The sequence below is a fragment of the Podarcis melisellensis genome (genome assembly GCF_964234715.1).
Source record: "Podarcis melisellensis genome assembly, chromosome: 18".
NCBI lineage: Eukaryota > Metazoa > Chordata > Lepidosauria > Squamata > Lacertidae > Podarcis > Podarcis melisellensis.
This window is the reverse complement of record NC_138536.1, coordinates 281,570-298,683: the sequence shown is the minus strand read 5'-3', so window position 1 is coordinate 298,683 and position 17,114 is coordinate 281,570. Positions and strand designations below refer to the sequence as shown.

Sequence of the window (17,114 nt, the reverse complement as noted above, 5' to 3'; positions counted from 1 at the left end):
AGGAAAGCAAACACACACACCCCGCTGTTGCTTACCTGCCTGGAGGGCCTGCCGCAGCTCCCGCATGCGGTTGGCTGAGCCCGACTTCCGGTAGATGCCTTCTGTGTAGAGGCCGTGCATCTCCACGTACTCCAGCAGCTTCTCCATGACGACAGGGACGGAGTTCTTCTCACTGGTCAGGGCGCCGACACCCACCCCAAAGTGGCGGGGCTCCAGGTCGTGGTCGCCCTGGGAACGGGAGAGGAGGCAGAGCGTCAGCCAAGGGGGGCCAGCATAGTTGTGTGTGAGAGAGACAGACAGACAGACTCTAAACCAGGCTTCCTTCACGCATTTTGGACTTTAACATGGCTGGGCCACCTGTGGCTGATGGGAGACCCAGCCCCAAACCCCTGGGGGGCCCGGGCAGGGGGAGTGTGTGTCGCCCACCTTCTTGGCAGCCGAGGACATGCATCCGCTCTGGATCTTGCAGAGGCACTTCTTGTGGCAGGTCAGCTTGCAGACTAGAGGAGAGAAACGGCGTGTCGTTGGTATGTGACACCCAGTAAAATGGCAAAAATGTGCAGAACCAGCTCAAACGTGTGCCGGAAATGTAAAAGGAAAGGGATTGTGGCGGGTGGCCAAGACGTGAGCCCCTCCCTCTGCCCCCCCCCACTTACTGCGGCAGAGACAGGCCTTCTCCATGGGCCAGATGTAGGAGCAGCACTGCTCACACGACTGCAGGATGTTCACCTGGTAGCTCCCAAACATGTGTCCGTTCAGCTCTTCAATCTGCAAGCGGGATGGGCAAAGGGAAGGGGTGTTACGGCTCCGCCGCTTCTCTCCAGAGGGAACAGTGCTCTTAACATGCTTAGGAGCATGGGGACTCAGGGAGATAGGCCCTTATTCCCACTTAAGCCACCAGGGTCGACCGAATCTCAGCACTGGCGGAACGCCACTCACCACGCGCTCCTGTTTCCGCTTCTTCTTCTGAGCCTTGGTCTGCTGTTGGGGGTTGGGGAGAGAATGAGAAGGAAAAAATATAATTCCCCCCCCTCTCTTTTCTCTTCCCATCATCCTCAGTGTCGGCACAGCTAGGTGAGGAAGGCTGGGAATTGTGGCTCCCAACCCTTTTACCCAAGGAACCGGCCTGCCAAGAGTCAAAACTGGCTGAGGGGGACAATAAAAACAGCCCCAACAGGAGGAAGGCGTGGGGGTCTCTCCTGTGGCAGAGGGAGGATTTTCTGGACGCAGGTCTCCATCCCTAAGCGATCCATACGACCCACACCCACAAAACTCTCCTGGGAAGTCTGGCTGGCCCCACAAGGGAAGGAAGAGCCGCCACAGACCTTGGCTGGCCCCAGGTCTTCCTTCTTGGCATAGCTGCGGGCGAACTCGTCAAGGAGGGACTGGAAGAGGTTGAGGACCAGCTTGACCTCCTTCTCCTCCCTCTGCTTCGCCATGTTGACCACAAGCAGCTGGTAGTTCTCCATCAAGTCTTGGTAGCCGACGTGGATCTGCCCGTTCTGCGGAAAGAGGCCGCGCTGCACGTTCATTCATTTAACAACGATCCGCACGTTGCCCAATCGACAACGGCAGCCGCCTCTGCTGCCCAGGGCTCTGGGCTAGAGGGGCTTCCCCTCTGATTTGCTGAGGAAGCGCTTCTATTTTTAAGAGTCTGATAGTCCAGAAAGGTGGGAGCAGGACGTTAGACATGAGGTCCCCGCTCCCAGTGCTACTTACAGGCGTGGAGTACATCGTCTTTATGTTGCCACGGAACTTCTCGGTGGCTTCGAAAAACAAGCACTCGATGGCGGACTTTTGCGAATGGAGATCGTTTATCTGGGAGGTGCAGGGGAAGCAGAGACACGGATTTAATTGCTGACAGAGGAAGGTGCATTCTGTAATCTCTATAAAAACTGGATTTATCGGTTTGTGCTCTATCTGGTTAAGTCGCTTTGATTCCTCTGTTTAATGATGAAACCATCTCAGGCATCCGGACAGCTTTTTAAGATGAACTGAAACCCAGAACAAAAAACCCTGAGCTCTTGTGGTTGGGCTGGGCCACTCTCACCTTGTTCAGAAGAAATTCGTCCAAGTACTTCAGCTCGTTGGCGTTGGTGATATCCCTCAGGAAGGGCGCACGCCACTTCTCGGGCGCAGTCTTGACTTTCCTGATCTTCAGGGTGCGGCTTCTCTTCGCCTTGCCCCCTTCTTTGGCTTGGCGCTCCTCCCCAGGGGGGTGGTCCGGAGGCCCGGAAGGAGCTGCGGGGGACAAATGCAGAGGGCGGGACTCAAGGTGGCTCTTCTCTGCCAGCCCATAAACCCCCCCTCCCCCAGCTAGAAACCCCTGAGAGAAGACGCACAAGCCTTCAGCTTATGTCGGGGAAGGGAAAACGCTTGTTGGTATGAGGGCCACCTTCTCTCCTGGGCAAGCTTCCGCCTGCGGGTGGGCAAGGCAGAGGTAGGCAGAGCAACGAATGTGAATTGTATGTTTTGTACAAGAGGCAAGACACTTGCGAGAGCTGGAGGTCAACCACCCAGGAACGGCTCCCTTCTTCCCTTCTGCCTGCCTCTCTCTCTCTCTCTCCTCACCACATACCTGGCTACCCGCAAACCTCACCTTCTGCCGCCCTCTGCGCTGGCCCCTCCGTGGGCAGCACGCAGGCCAGGAGCTGGAAGCTCTCGCCCTCGTCCGACACGTTGGGACTCTCCTTGAGGTTCTTCCTCTCTGGCTTTGGCCCAAAGAATTTCCACAGGGGGCTCTTGAAGGCAGACCTGAAGGGGAGAAGGAGGCTTGGAGGAGGAGGGTGGCGGCAGGATGAAAGGGCCTGCCAGCGAGAAGGAGCTGCCGCTGTTCGGTATTTTATTTCCAGCATCACACAGCAACCCCCCTTTCCCTCCAAGCTGCTCGCAAAAGGGCGGGGTATAAATAATAATAAATCATCATCATCATACACCTGGCAGGTGGACTACAACACCCATCATCCGTGGCTAAACGAGGTGGGGCTAATAGGAACCGGCTGGGGGGTGACCCAAGGTGGAAGAACACTTCCCCCCACCCCACAATGGCTCTCAGGATCAGGGGCAACTCTGTCCCACGAGGCCCAAACTTGGGGACGCATGGTTGGGCCTTCAGAAAACAAGGGCTGGGACCCTAAGAGGGGAAGGAGGAGGGGCTTTGCCAAGCATGAATTTTGCACCAGAGCAGCTCCGCTTGTAGAACAACCGCTGAGTTGTTAGAGTGGGTCTGGGATACTAGGGCAGCACTTTCTCTCCGGAGCCAATGTCTAGGCTGAAAGAGCCCTTTGGGTTTTCTGCCTGGACAAGCCGAGCATAAGCACATACCTGCCGTCCACCTGCTGGCCGGAGGCGGCTGTGGGGCTGGCTGCGTCCAGGACGGGAGGAGGAATGAGCTCCTGGGCCTGCCTGGGTGGCGTGAGAGGCTTCTTGTCATTCCCGTCACCTTCCAGCACGTTCTGAGGTTGTTGTGCAAGACGGAGAGAAGCAAACTGCCCGTGAGAAAGGAGGAAGGCTCCAGCAGCAGCAGCAGCAGCTGGATCCGACCCAAAGGGGCCCGGAGTCTAGTCCTTACAGGGGCCGACCAGAAGCCCCTTTTAGGAAACACACAAGCAGGACTGGAGCCCCACAGCAGAGATTCTCCTTGCTTGGGATCCCTAGCAAGCTGGTTTGATACCAGCCCAGTCCTACTCAGGCTAGAACCCCTGAAATTAACATGCACAAGCAACTTTCAACTGTTAGTTCCAGGGAGCTTTCTCTGCGTACACGTAGGACCCTCTGCCACTCTTTGCTCAATCTGTGGTGGTGGGCAGAATTCTATAGCTGCACCCCCACCAAACAAACCAGGTCCAATCTGCCTGAGCACTGGCCTTACCTGGCTGGGGACAGCAAGCCTGGGAATGTCGTCCAAGGAAGACGCCGTCTCCTTTTTCCTGCAAAGAGGGAGAAAGAGGCGTTTCAAAATGGAGCCACCCATTCCAGGGATCGGGGGGGGGGCACCTTTGGGAAGCCTGCTGCTGGAGGGCTCCAGGTGTTTCTCGGCTTTGGAAAGGGGGCCCCTTGGAGGCCAAGAACAGGCACGATTTCAATCTGCGTGGACAAACCATCAGCACAAAGCTAGCCCTCTTTGGCCACAGTCGTTTGGCTCTGATATCGTATTGTCTGCCTATAAAATAAGGCAGAACTGGGTTGCTGCATTTTTAGGGATTGGGGGGAAAGCAGCTTCCGTTTGGCCCTTTCAACACCCCTCCAAATATGGAGGCCGCAGCCAGAATATTGATAGGCAGGAAAGAAATCAAGCAAGTAGAGGAACAGGCACACAATCCTGCATTATAGCCCTTTCTCTGATCATTCTCAGCATCTCAACCAGCCGGTAGAGCTGCTCACCTTTGGCTTATGTGACTCTACAAAAGCTCTCCTGTCTGGATACTATGGCCATAGTTATAGCATGCACTTAAAGCGCTGTGATGCTACTTCCTGGCTTCCCCTAAGGAATCCGGGGGGATTCAGTGCTCCTTCCACCCCCTGGAAGCCGGGTGCAGCAGGGCTCACCTGAGCTGTGGGGAGGGAGACCGGGCCGGCTGCCCCCTCTCCTCCAAAGACTGGCTCTGCCCCTCGCTCTGCCCGCCTCCGGCCAGCCGCCTCTTCCCCTTCCACCTCTCCCGCTTGTCCCGCAGCTTGCCGGGGTCATCCTGGTACCGCTGGATGTGGAAGGAAGGGGGGCTGTCCAGCTCCTTCTGAGACGCCCGCCGGCCTTTGTCCGCCGGGCTCCGGAAGCTCCAGCTGCTGGCCAGGCCGCCAGGGTGGACGAGGGCCAGATCTGTGGGCCTCTCAGGGTACGTGAAGCTCTGGCTGACGCGGATTTTGGGGCTGTCCTGCCTCCCCAGCCCATTGGAGTCCTCTTTCGCCCCAGGTCTGGCCTCTTGCTTCGGTACAGGGGCCGGAATGCCACCGTCCACAGGAAGCCGGTCCTCCTTGCCGCCTGGAGCTCTCTCTCCCGGCACGACGCCGGGATGCGCTTGAGGGGGGACCCCCTCCTCCTGCTCCCCTTCCGCTCTGGGCCGCTCAGGCGTGTGGCCCCCTTCCCCCCTGGACGGGCCGCCTTCCCCACTGCTGCGGGGGTCATCCACCGAGAAGACAACATGCTTGCTCTGCAGCTCGTTGTGCTCCAGGCCCCTCTGTCGGCGGAACGCCCGCTTCTCCCGGCTGCTGGCCAGCCCTTTTTGGGAGAGCGGAGGGGACTGGTCCCTGCTGTCGCCGCTGCTCCCGGCTCCTTCCTCGTCCTCTGCCTTGCCTGTCTGGTCCAGGGACGCCTCTGGGGGCTCTGCCGGAGGAGCCTGGCTTGAGACGTGCTCCTCTGGCTGGTGTAGCCCGTTCACCTGCTGCTGCTGCCGCTGCTGCTCCGCAAGAGCCTGCGCGACTGCTTCTTCCTCCCGCTTTTTGTCGGCGATCATTTGATGAAATCTAGATTGCAAGATTGGGTGGAGGGAATCGACAGTTGGTTTAATGGGGGACGGTAAGAGTAAATGAAGGGAGACACCGAACGCAAATGCTGAACACCGCCAGCCCTGGAGGACTTTTGGTCTGTTCCAGCAGGGTTCTCCTCCTGCACCCCAGTTCCCCCCCCCCCCGCGGCTCAAAATGCTCAGAGTGCGCCTTTCCCCCCTCACCTCTTGCGCTGCAGGTGTCCTCGGACCAGAGCCTGAACAAGGCAAATCCTCGCCTTCTGCCGTCCATAAGACTTCCGCTCCCGGTACCCGCGCCACGCCGACTGGATGTAGAGGGCTGCGTTCTCCCTCTCCATTGCCCTCCGGACGCGGTAGGAACGCCAACAAGCCTGGGAGCCGCAAGAAGGACAGGTGAGAAGCTGTGCGTCTTTGCTTCTCATTGTATTGTGTTGTTTCCCCCACTGCAACTTGCTGCTGTTTTTACTGGCTACAGTTTAGAAAGTATTTATTGTAATTGTTAAGAGGGAATCTATTATTTGCTGATATTTAACTTTACTGTGTACTATTATATTCTAATGGACTACTGAATATTACTTTATTTATTATAAGTTGTTTAAAATAATAATCAGATCCTATATAAAGAGTCACAATAACTTTTTAAAAAACTTATACCAAATAAATCAGTATGCAATAAGGCATTAGAATCCAAGAGTAAACACTAAAATTAAACATCAGCAAGTACTGTAATGAAATGGCTGGGGAAACCCAGCCAGATGGGTGGGCTGTAAATAATAAAATTATTGAAAATATTAATATTATTATCAGCAGGTAGGGGCAGATGGACCACCTGGCTTCTGGTCCATTTCACATGGTGTGGACTGAGACTTCCCATCTGCGAATTAATCTGCTGCCTGTCGGTGCAGGAAATCCCTATTAGAACGGGCCGGACTCTGCGCAAGGGAGCTTCTTGTGTTTCAGTGAGGAGGGGAGAGGAAGGACGCCTCTCCTACCTGCAAGGTAACGGCTGCCTGCTGAGCCCGCAAGAAGCGCTTCCTCTCCAGTACCATCCGCAACCAGCTCTGGAGGAGAATGATCTTGCGGATGACTTCCTTGTGGAGGGTGTCCTGCAGCACCTGCCGCACGGCCTCCTTCATGAACACCTGCAGAGGGAGGGAGGGAGGGAGGGAGGGAGGGAGACGCCAGCCGGGGTCACTTGGGGAAAGAGACGCCAGCTGGGGTCACCAAGACTGGCCCCATGTGCTGCTTGGGAGTGACCGCAATGCCCGTCAATTTATTTTGTAAAAATTATATACACAGCTCGACTGTAAAAACAAAACAAAACCTCAAAGCGGTTTACAAAAAAGGGAAAAGCAATAAAATGAACAACAGCTAAAGGACTTTTGAAAAGTTAACAACAGACTAAAAGCTGGTTAAGACACACCAGCTTTCTAAACATCAAGGTAGGCGTGTCTGAACAGAAATGCACTTAGTAGGTGCCTGATATCAGTAGGCAAAGAGCTCCAAAATGAAGGTGAATCTGGAGGATGCCGTAGGTTTTAAAGTTTAGTGTTGTGTTTTGCTTTAAATGATGTTTTTTTATGTTGTATACCACCTGGATAGATATATATCCAGGGCTTTTCTCTAGTAAAAGAGGTGGTGGGCCTTGCTGAGCAGCCAAAGTTGATGAGCCTAAAGAGCTGGCAGAACACACCTGAAAGGTGCCAGAAATCCAGTGGCTTTCAGCTGATAAAAGCACTGGGTATATCTAAGATTAATATAGCTGCATGTAAGAATGGCTGATAAAGATGATGGACTAAGCCAAAATGGCGAAAATGACCAGTAAAATGAGAGATCAAGAGGACAATAAATTTAATAAAGAATGGGGAAATTTTATAAGCTGCTTGAAAGAGCACTGTAAGCAATTAAAAACATTGGCAGGATTGTAAAAAAACAACACTTGCCATGAAATGAGAATCGTGGTTACCACTGAGTTTTAAGAAAATTTAGAGAAGAAGATACGATGCAGTTTGAAAAGAATGTTTAGGGAAAGCATGGAGGAAAGTCTTGGGATTCTGAGAATCCTATTTGTAAAATGATTATGATCTAAGTATGATGACCATTGCTAAAAATGAAAACAAATAAAAAAACTAAAAGAAATAATGAATATAGGTGCATGGGTGTGAAGTGATTGATACTAGTTTTAAAAATAAATAAATGTACCCCCAGGAAGAGGGGCTTTTGCGCTCAAGACCCCCCTGGCGGCTGGATCTCCACACACAAGGAATCGTAAGCAGAGGCTCTGTGGCTCCTGGAGGGAGATTTGGTTGGCTCAGAAGCAACAAGAAGCCCCACAAGGACAGACCTTGGTCTTCCCGATCTGGTAGCTGCCGGAGCCCAGCTGCAGCTTCGTCAACAAGGCCGCGATCTCCTCCTTACAGGCTTTGGCACTCTTGGGCAGCAGGACTTGGAACTGGTCGACAAAATCCTGGGGAGGCAGAGACAAGAAGCAAACAACTTAGCAAACATCTCTGGTTTCTGAAAAGGAGAAGGTGGCAGGTGTAATTGTCTCTGTGCCCAAGACCCTGGGTAGATGATGCTGGCCAGAGCGTATAAAAGTAGAGATGCATAAACTAATGAAAGTAGGGTGGCCATCTTTCAAAAAGTGAAATCTTTCAGTGCCCCAATGAATTGCACACTTTTGCCCCAGACCAAGCCAGGAATAAAGCCGGCCAGAATCTCTGATGGATGCTGAAGCAGGGGGGTCCTCTTCCCTGGCATGAGGGCAAGGGAGAGAGCTGCCTGCGCCACTGCTCAGTGGTACCTGGAAGGTGAACTTGGCACTGTAGCCGGACTGGCGGATTCTCACGGTTTCCAGCATTCCTGTGTACCTGAGCTGCTGGAGGACCAGGCGCTCGTCAAAAAGGAGCTCCCTCTGGAACAGAAAGCAGGAGAGGGTCAAGAAGAGGTCGGCCTGCGCTGACCTCCCCCTCCCCGATGAGAAGCCCCAAGGGCCGTGGTTTGCTGAGGTCACCAGCACTCTCTGGATCCTGCACACTGGCAGAGCTCAAGTCCGTGCCTGGCAAATGGAAGGAGCAGGATTCGACCTGTCAGGGCTGCACCTAATCAGCCCATCGTGCTAATTCAAGATTAGCCCATGTGGTGCCCCAAGAACGAGGCGGGACTACAGCTCCCATCATCCATGGCTGCTGGAAACTGAAGCCCCAAAGCACAGATGGTCCTCATCCCCGATCTGAGAAGAGGCGCTCCCTGCTCTTACGTAGAGAGGCATTCCTCCGTCTCTTGCGCACCACAGGGAGCGCTGCTTCTTAGGTTAGCACTGGAGCACGTCTGTGGCTTTTCAGACGCTGCTGGGCTGCAGACTCCCCTCACTGTCACCCCCGCCCCTGCTGGGAGCCCAGCGACATCCACGTCGGCTGCTCCTGTGCCAGCATAATGCAAGAGCCTCCGGGGGGGAAGGCCCTACCTTTTCCGAGTTGGAGCGGATGCAGCGGATGAAGAAGGGCTCGGCTTTCCCCAGGGTCTCCAGGAGCTTGTTGAGAGAGGTCTGCAACGAGTCACAGGTGTGAGAGAGGAGTCAAGCGCTGCCCCTTGAGAGAGCTGGTCTGGCGGGGGGGGGGCAACCTAACCGCTTTGGGTGGGCTGCATGCATACGAGTGGCTAGAATGTCGGACCAGAGCCTGGGAGAGACAAGGGTTCGAATTCTCACACTGGGCCATGAAGCGCTCACTGGGCGGGACCTCAAGGCTTTGCCTCTCAAGCCTAACCTACCACGCAGGGTTGTCGTGAAGATTAAACAAGCGAGGCGGGGGAATCGTGTACATCCCTTCAAGCTCCTTGGAGAAAAAGGTGGAATACAGCCAAATAACTAATAAATACGAGAATAAATCAAGGTTTCTCCAATTTGGGTCTCCCCAGCTGCTGTTGGACTACAACTCCCATCATCCCTAGCTAGCAGGACCAGTGGTCAGGGATGGAGTTTAAGTGGTGGGGAAGTTGTGTGTCTCTGTTTCTCAATTTGATCCGTTTACATGGTTTTGTATGTATTGTGGTATTTTACGCAGTGATTCTTATTGATCACAGTTTGGCAGTTATTTATTGTAATTGTCAAGAATGAATTTCTGTGTAATTATACTTTGCTGACGCTTTGAGAGTTAATTCTATTATGTGCTATTATAGATTATTGAATATTACTTTAAAGTTATGTTTTATCATGACTTTTTGCATTGGATCAGATTATTATAAGGTGCGTGTTCTTTGCTGCATATTTTTGTTGCCGCAAACCGCCTTGCGTTGAGTAATGCAGAAAGGCGGCATACAAATTAAAAGTGAAATGAGGGGATGGTGGGAGTCATAGAACAACAGTTTGAGAAACCCTGGAATAAATCACAGTGGCTGGCGGAATCTCAAGGATCTTTGTGTCTCGGTTAGTGGAAGCTCCCTGCCGTGTTTCCCTCGGAGGTGAGGGGCCCCTGCTCACCTGGAACTGAGCGCTGATGCTGGGCGGCTTCTTCTTCTTATGCAGGTGCAGGAGGGACTTGGTGGTGCGGTCGTGCAACGTCATGCTCACAATGAGCTTCAGGGACTTGGAGTCCAGCAGGTTCTGCAGCCAAAGGGGACACAGCTAGAGAGCCACACCCTCCACCGAGCGAGCCCCAATCCCTCTGCAACGGCACTGAGCGCGAGGGGTTCAATTTGCACTTCCGCTGACATCGTGCAGTTGTGTGGGTGTGTTGGACAACAGCCAAGCACCACTGTGATCTGGCAATGGGCCTCAGCGCCCCTGATTCCACGCCTCCTCATGAGGACTGGAAACTTTGCGCTTTGTTCCAAACTAAGACTGAGATTCCTCAAGTGCTGATCTCTGTTCAGAAGCCCTTGGAGAGTTAGTGCCATGTAGCAGATGGAGTGTCAAACTAGGACCTGTGAGACCCGGGTTCTAAAATCCACTCTTAATGGCTACACCACACCAGGTCTCTCATCTGCTTTGGAATATTGCTGCTTATTTGTTTTTAAATGGCGTTTTCTTGGGCAGGGAGGGTGAGATGTAACTTGTCTACATATCACAGAACCATAGGCTTGGAAGGGGCCACGAGGAACATCTTGTCCAACCCCCTGCAATGTAGGAATCTTCTGCCCCACGTGGAGCTCGAACCCACAACCCTGAAACGGAGAGTCTCAAGCTCTCTCTCTATGCATAGCAAGTTGACTCTGGTACTGTGCCAAATTCACACACATTTTGCAGGGTGCGACAAGATGAAACTTACACAATTTATTTATTCTGTGCTGTCTTTCATCATTATGGCCCCCAACCACCTCTGAAACGGTTTCTCTTTAAAAGGAAAACACAGCCCAGCAAATCTCTGGGTCTACCCAGCTCACCTTTGGGATGGCCTGTTTCTGCTTCGGGCCTCTGCTCTTCCTGTTAAAATAAACACATATATATCTGTATTTTCAAAAGTTACTGGCGCAATGAGTGCTAAGCAGCAGCCCTGGTTTCGTTAGTTCAGCGAAGCCATGCCTAGCAAATTAGATGAAGCAAAGCAGGGTCAGGGAGCCAGATGATGGGCTGGCGACTCTAAGGGTCCTGCTCCAAAGGGTGGCATGGAAAGCGTCTCCCATGACACTCATCCCGCGGTGCCAACTCCTGCAATCCGGCAAGGCACTTGCCTGCTTTAATTGTAAGCCCCGAGCCTTTGAAAAGTCAGAATTCCACGCCCTCTTTCTGTTACGCTTGAGCTTTTGTTGCGAGCAAGTCAGTAAGAAACCCGAAGGGTGGTCCCTGCAGCTGCTAACTGGCACACAAGTTAAGCTCTTCAGAAGATCTGCAAGCGCCTGCTTAGCTCCACACTTGCCACTCTCCTCCTCCGTGCAACTTTTGCAAAGCACGCAAGTCTTGGTTTTCTCTCCGCCCCCCCCCCACTCCACCGCAAACTCACAGGAAGTGGCAAGTGGGCCTCTGGAGCCGGCTGAGAGATTGAAGGAGCTTGCGGGGATCTTCGCCCTGCCAGGGCAGGGCCTTGATAGTCCTGACTATTTGCTCATGCAAGTCCCTAAGACACGACATACACCCGACACGAGGAAACACAACACACACAGACAGAGAGACAGCCGTGAAGAGACAGAACCACCAGGGATTAAACAGAAGAGACCCATCATTGCCTGGCATGCTCAAAGGATGGATGACAAGAGAGGAGATGGTCCTGGGCTTGATCTGCAGTTAAACGTAGACATTTGGGGTGTGTAAATGGGGCTGCTGCTGCTGCTTGACTACAATCACAATTTAGTGCCCTTAATATGCATGAATTATCAAGCATTAATTTGACAATATTGCTCCTCCCTCCAAGTTTTTACATAAAGCCCCTGTTCAGATTCCTTCCAACACTGTTTGCAGAGCTGAATTATCTCAGGATTTATATATTGCATATATCTCAGTTGGTTAGAGCCTGGTGCTGATAATGCCAAGGTCACTGGTTCAATAATCCTTGTAGGGGCCCAGCTGCATATTCCTGCCCTGCAGGGGGCTGCGCTAGATGGCCTTTGGGGGTCCCTTCTGACTCTAAAGGTCTCTGGATCCGCCCCACAGCCCTGGCTCTGCACAAATGCTTCTTGTTCCACGTTTAGCTTCCCAGGGTCAGCCAAGGAAGATCTCCTCCAGCCCTGCACTCATGCACCATGCTTGTGGAGAGAGTGCCTCCACACACACACGCACAAAACCCTTACCTTTGCCACCCTCCAGAGAGAGGCACAAACCAGAAAGAGGACAACAGAAATGTGTGAAAAGCCACTCCTGGGCAGATGAAACCTTCGCCATGCTTCTGGGCTGGGCTGATGGCCTTCGGATCTGGATTATTTGCACATGGCGTGCCCCCACCCCTCGATTTCTCAAAATGTTTTGCAATTTTTGCCCCACCGAGTAAGCTGAGAAGAAGGGGCCACGACGGCTGCTGCCGCCAGGACATTCTGAGTGGGCAGAAATGAGCCCAATTCGGACCTTTACGCTACGGCAAGGCGGAGGTTAGAGCTGCGGCTCAGGGGGGTGCCAGCGCCCTCTCCTGCTCTGCCCGCCCTGTGTGCTTGGTGCCCTGCGCCTGGCAGGCACGGAAGGTCCGTCTGCCCAGGATAGCGTCCCCCTGGCTGTCGATCCCGCTCCTCCGCCTCTCCCCCACTTACTTCTTGCTTCCGTACGAAGCAAAGATGTCCTCAAAAGCGTTTATATCAAACTCCTCAGAGCAATCAAAGGAGAAATCAAGCACTGAGCAGCTGCAAAAAGGGGGGGGACACATGCAGAGAGAGGCTAAATAAACAGAGTAATACAGAAGCCAGCAAAGAGAGCGGCAGCGGCAGGAAGGTGACGGGAGATCATCATATCCCTCCCCCCAATCCCCAAAGTCTTCATCCTCCACATCAACTGCTGGCTCAGATGCCCAGAGAGATAAAGCAGGTGCAAGCAACTGATGCTTTTGGGTGGCAGAGGAGGGACACAGACTCCACCCCCCAGGAGGGACACAACATGCTGAAAAGAAAGACACAAGAAATCTGGAAACAGGGAAGAGGCTGCAAATACGCAGCTGCAGGAGAAAGGCGATGCCCTGGTTATTAGGCTAAGCTACTGGTTCCCATACTTTGGGGGGCCGCTGCCCTACCAGTTCCATGAGCTCGCCCCCAGGGCCCCCTACCCTACAAAAAGCTTTATTCAGAATTGCAGTTTGCACGACTCACTCAGGAAGGCAATAACCCAGTGATTTAACCCAGTTGGGGGGAAACTGCATCTGGGGGACTGGAATGGTGATGGGAGTTGGGGAGGCCAGTGACACCTGTAGGGCTGCCACCGCCCGACCTAAAAAGGAAAGGACGCATTTCTCTTTCAGAAGTAACTTTTAAGGTCAGGCGATGGATCAATGTGACACTCAGCAGATTCATCCCCCATCCTTAAGTGTTCTTTCATGGGGCCAGAAGAAGGCTGGCTGGGGAGAAGGATCCTGGTAAACCAAACTCCCCTGCTGCTGCCCCGGACTCCACCGCAAGAGGTGCCGGCCTCCCTGGTGGCTCTTGAGGGCCCTGAAACGGCCCAGGGACACAGCTCTAGGCCAAACAGAACCAGCAACTTCAAGTAGGGGGGCCCACCAACCCAAGCATGGAGTCATGACACCCATTACAAAGATGGGTGGTGGGGTGGGTGCTCCTGTGAGCGGTTGGATCAGAGAAAGGTGCCGAAGGGACCAGCCCACTTTAACCTTCCTTCCCCCCCCCCCCATGACCTCCTTAGCTACAGATTTCAGATGGTTAAAGGGATGGGGGGGGGTCGGCAGGAGGAGCTGCTTCGGGATTTCATGGGGTGCCTACCTCTTCCTCCATAATCCGAGCACTGGCTGGGGAGACAGGAAGGCAGAGAGAGAGAGAGAGAGAGAGAGAGAGAGAGAGAGAGAGAGAGAGAGAGAGAGTGTATACCCAGGCGGATGCAGAGCACAGGTCACTGATGGCGACAAGGAGGAGGAGGGGTGAGGAACCTCAGGCCCAGAGAACAAATGCGCTCCCCCCCCCCAAGTGTCTCTGTGTGGCCCTTGGAAGTGGCCACACGCCTCACAGGCCCTGCGTGCTCTGCCTACTTATGCTTCCCCCCCCGCCACTCAGAGGTGTCCCACTGAAAAGGGTTCCTCACCCCGGAAGCAGAGGGCCTGCGCATCCCTTCGGACTGCGGGGAGAAGGGCTTTGCGGAAGCGAAGATGCTATAAAGGGAAAGCCCAAAGAAGCCGGTGGGGGGGAAGCAGGGCCCCAATCCAGACACAGCAGTGAAGGGGAGAAGCTGGCTTCCCCAATGCACAGACCCAGAGTCCTCAGCCCAGGACATCTCTCTCCCCACTCCACCCCAGGCTTCTCCTTTCCGCCCCCACACCCACCTTCCAAGGGAGTTTTCCCTCTCAGCTTGTTTCAAGCTTGTGTGTTAAAGTCATGAAAAGGCACCCAAAGGGGTATTTGTGAGGGCAACAGGACTACTGGGGTGGGGCGAGAAGAAGGGCAGGGAGTGATACAATTCAAGACCTCCCCCTTTCTGGTCTAAAGAAAATAAGAGTAGTAATCAAAGCCTACCGATAAACTCTCTCGATTGGGGTGTTGGCTTGCTGCAGTTCGCCCAGAGGTACTCTGGGTCCGTGGCGGACCACGCCTGGCAGGGAAGAAGAGAGAGAGACTCCGTTGGCACTAAATAGATTGCGGTCTTTCCTCCGCACTTTTTGAAGTTTTGCTTGGTTTCAGTCGCTCGGAAAGGCTTCCTGACAAAGGCAAGGAGCGAGCCTGCATTCCCCTTGCAGGCGTTTTTGTTTTTATGTCAGCTCTTTCCTGGCCTGCTCATCCAAACTGACTCCTGTACGGTTTATTATCGCGTAATCTGTTATTAGTTTACAGAACACTTAATGCCAAAATAAGCTTCACAGCAGTATAAAAACCAGTTAGGAAAACATTAGCATCTGATTTCCCTTTCTCCCCTTGTGTCTTGTGTTGTTTTAGGTTGTAAGCCTACAGGGGCGACCTTGGCTTAATGGATTGTAGGTAAGCTGCCCGGGGAGCCCTTTTGCCTGAAGCGTGGGGCGCAAACGCTCTAAAACCAACATTAAAATATACACACACATAATTAAAATGCGCGGCAAAACAAACCCACTGAAACAACATGGTAATTAAAACGGGAGACTCAAGTCGAGAGGCTGAGGAACGCCTGAGCAAACAGATACGTCTTCTAAAGCCATAGGGATGAGAGCAAAAAGGCCTGCCTCCGAGTTACCACAATAAAGGAATGAAAAAACACAAAATCAACTTTAAAACCAGGAATGCCAGATTTAAGGTGGAGGGAGCGCTGAGCCAAGGAGGTGTAGAATGGAAAGCGAGAGGGAGGAGGGCGTGAAAATAATAAATATTTAGGGGCGGGGCACCTAATCTTATCCTTGATCACGGCACCATATTACCAAAGTCTGCCCCTGAGACGACGCCAGGGAAGGAACCTGGGATCTCGCGCAGGCAAAGCAGGAGTCACGGCCCTTCACAATGCAATAACAGACGAGAAGCGATCAGGAAACCGCAGATAAAGGGAGCGGGCTGCAATAATTAATTCAAGGGCCTGAATGAATAAAGGAAGGTTTTAGACGGCTCGATAAATGATATCAGCCTTGGCACAAGCCGTGCCTTCCTGGGGTCAAAGCTATTGCCATTATGCGGCAAATAATTACCAGCCATTAAAGCTGCAATCCATCCCTTTTCCAGAGGAGAAAGCCGGCTTTTAGGTCTGTTGCAGCAAAATGCAAGAGAGGAGTCTTGGCGGCACCTGAAGGCTCAATGCCACAGAGAAGAACAGGCGTCTTTTTAAGGTGTCGCACTTCTGACCCAGCAGGGAAAAAGTCCTCCAAGCGGCAAAGTGTGTCGAGTGCTTGGGCTCAAGAGAGGCTTGGGTTCAAAGCTCGTTGGGTGACCTTGGGATGCTCACTGTCCTCTCCTGCCTTGCAGGGCCGTTGTGAGGGGGAAATGTGTCCGGAGGCCATAGACAAAGTGTTCCTTGCCTCCAGTCACAAAACCTGCAGGAATGCCTGGTATGCAAAATGAACCACGGAAAGAAAAGAAGGGAAGTAATTGACTTAAGGTTGTTTAAATGAACAACCTTAAATCAATTTAAGTGGCGAAGGGACGCGGGTGGCGCTGTGGGTTAAACCACAGAGCCTAGGACTTGCCGATCAGAAGGTCGGCGGTTCAAATCCCCATGACGGGGTGAACTCCCGTTACTCGGTCCCTGCTCCTGCCCACCTAGCAGTTCGAAAGCACGTCAAAGTGCAAGTAGATAAATAGGGTCCACTCCAGCGGGAAGGTAAATGGCGTTTCCGTGCGCTGCTCTGGTTCGCCAGAAGCGGCTTAGTCCTGCTGGCCACATGACCTGGAAGCTGTACGCCGGCTCCCTTGGTTAGTAAAGTAAGATGAGCGCCGCAACCCCAGAGTCGTCTGCGACTGGACCTAATGTTCAGGGGTCCCTTTACCTTTACTTTAAATGAATATTGTGAAATGTCACACTCACCTGCCATTTTCTGGGCTCTCTGGCGGCCGCCCTCCGCAAAAACGGCCATGGCTCGGATGGCGGCTCGGAGCGTGGCCCACCGGAAGACGGCCACGGGGTCCATCCCAATGAGCTCCCGGACGTAAGCGCTGTCGCTGCTCCGCAGCAAGGCGACGATGTCGGGCCGCATGTAATCCATGTTCTTCTCCCGGAAATCCTGCAGGGGAGGGAGGGCCGATGAAGGCGAAACGCAGAGCAAGGCGGGCAACCCCTGACCTAGTGCTTCTCCCCCCTACCTTTATCTGGTATTTCACTTTGCCTGCAAAGTGCTGGATGATGAAGGCCGGCTCCAGGACGGGCGTCCCAATGAAGAACCTGTTGTCCTCGTGCTGCTGCTTGAATTTGGCAAGGAGGGTCTGGCTGGTGGCGTGCGGGAAGCTGAAAGAAAAAGACAAACACTTCTCATATTGTTGTCGATGGCGTCTGTCTGAGAGGCAATCGAGTGTGGTTCCAGGCATGAAATAAAACTGGCCAAATGTGCACAGAGGTCCTGGCCTGTCAGATCACACACACACACACACACAAACACACACACACACCCCACACACCCCAAAGGAAAG

At 53.3% G+C, this 17,114-nt stretch overlaps 1 protein-coding gene across 7 annotated transcripts in view; it reads right to left on the bottom strand.

Annotated features, from left to right (window-relative positions):
- The window catches only part of MYO9B (myosin IXB), a 47,162-nt gene that overhangs the window by 5,293 nt on the left and 24,755 nt on the right, over positions 1-17,114 (bottom strand). For 2 of the 7 annotated variants that reach the window (XM_081895338.1, XM_081895337.1), the window contains 23 exons: positions 16,791-16,932; positions 16,516-16,711; positions 14,553-14,628; positions 12,636-12,725; positions 11,402-11,515; positions 10,845-10,884; positions 9,943-10,065; positions 8,929-9,009; positions 8,266-8,376; positions 7,807-7,929; positions 6,455-6,604; positions 5,667-5,833; positions 4,549-5,460; positions 3,872-3,929; positions 3,325-3,455; positions 2,600-2,754; positions 2,051-2,241; positions 1,720-1,818; positions 1,326-1,502; positions 940-981; positions 657-768; positions 427-500; positions 36-228 (listed from right to left, as the gene is read on the bottom strand). In XM_081895338.1, the coding sequence (XP_081751464.1) occupies positions 36-228; positions 427-500; positions 657-768; positions 940-981; positions 1,326-1,502; positions 1,720-1,818; positions 2,051-2,241; positions 2,600-2,754; positions 3,325-3,455; positions 3,872-3,929; positions 4,549-5,460; positions 5,667-5,833; positions 6,455-6,604; positions 7,807-7,929; positions 8,266-8,376; positions 8,929-9,009; positions 9,943-10,065; positions 10,845-10,884; positions 11,402-11,515; positions 12,636-12,725; positions 14,553-14,628; positions 16,516-16,711; positions 16,791-16,932 (3,557 nt within the window). The remainder of the gene's footprint in view (positions 1-35; positions 229-426; positions 501-656; positions 769-939; positions 982-1,325; positions 1,503-1,719; positions 1,819-2,050; positions 2,242-2,599; positions 2,755-3,324; positions 3,456-3,871; positions 3,930-4,548; positions 5,461-5,666; positions 5,834-6,454; positions 6,605-7,806; positions 7,930-8,265; positions 8,377-8,928; positions 9,010-9,942; positions 10,066-10,844; positions 10,885-11,401; positions 11,516-12,635; positions 12,726-14,552; positions 14,629-16,515; positions 16,712-16,790; positions 16,933-17,114) is intronic. The other 5 variants (XM_081895339.1, XM_081895342.1, XM_081895336.1 and 2 more) reach the window with 4 other exon arrangements.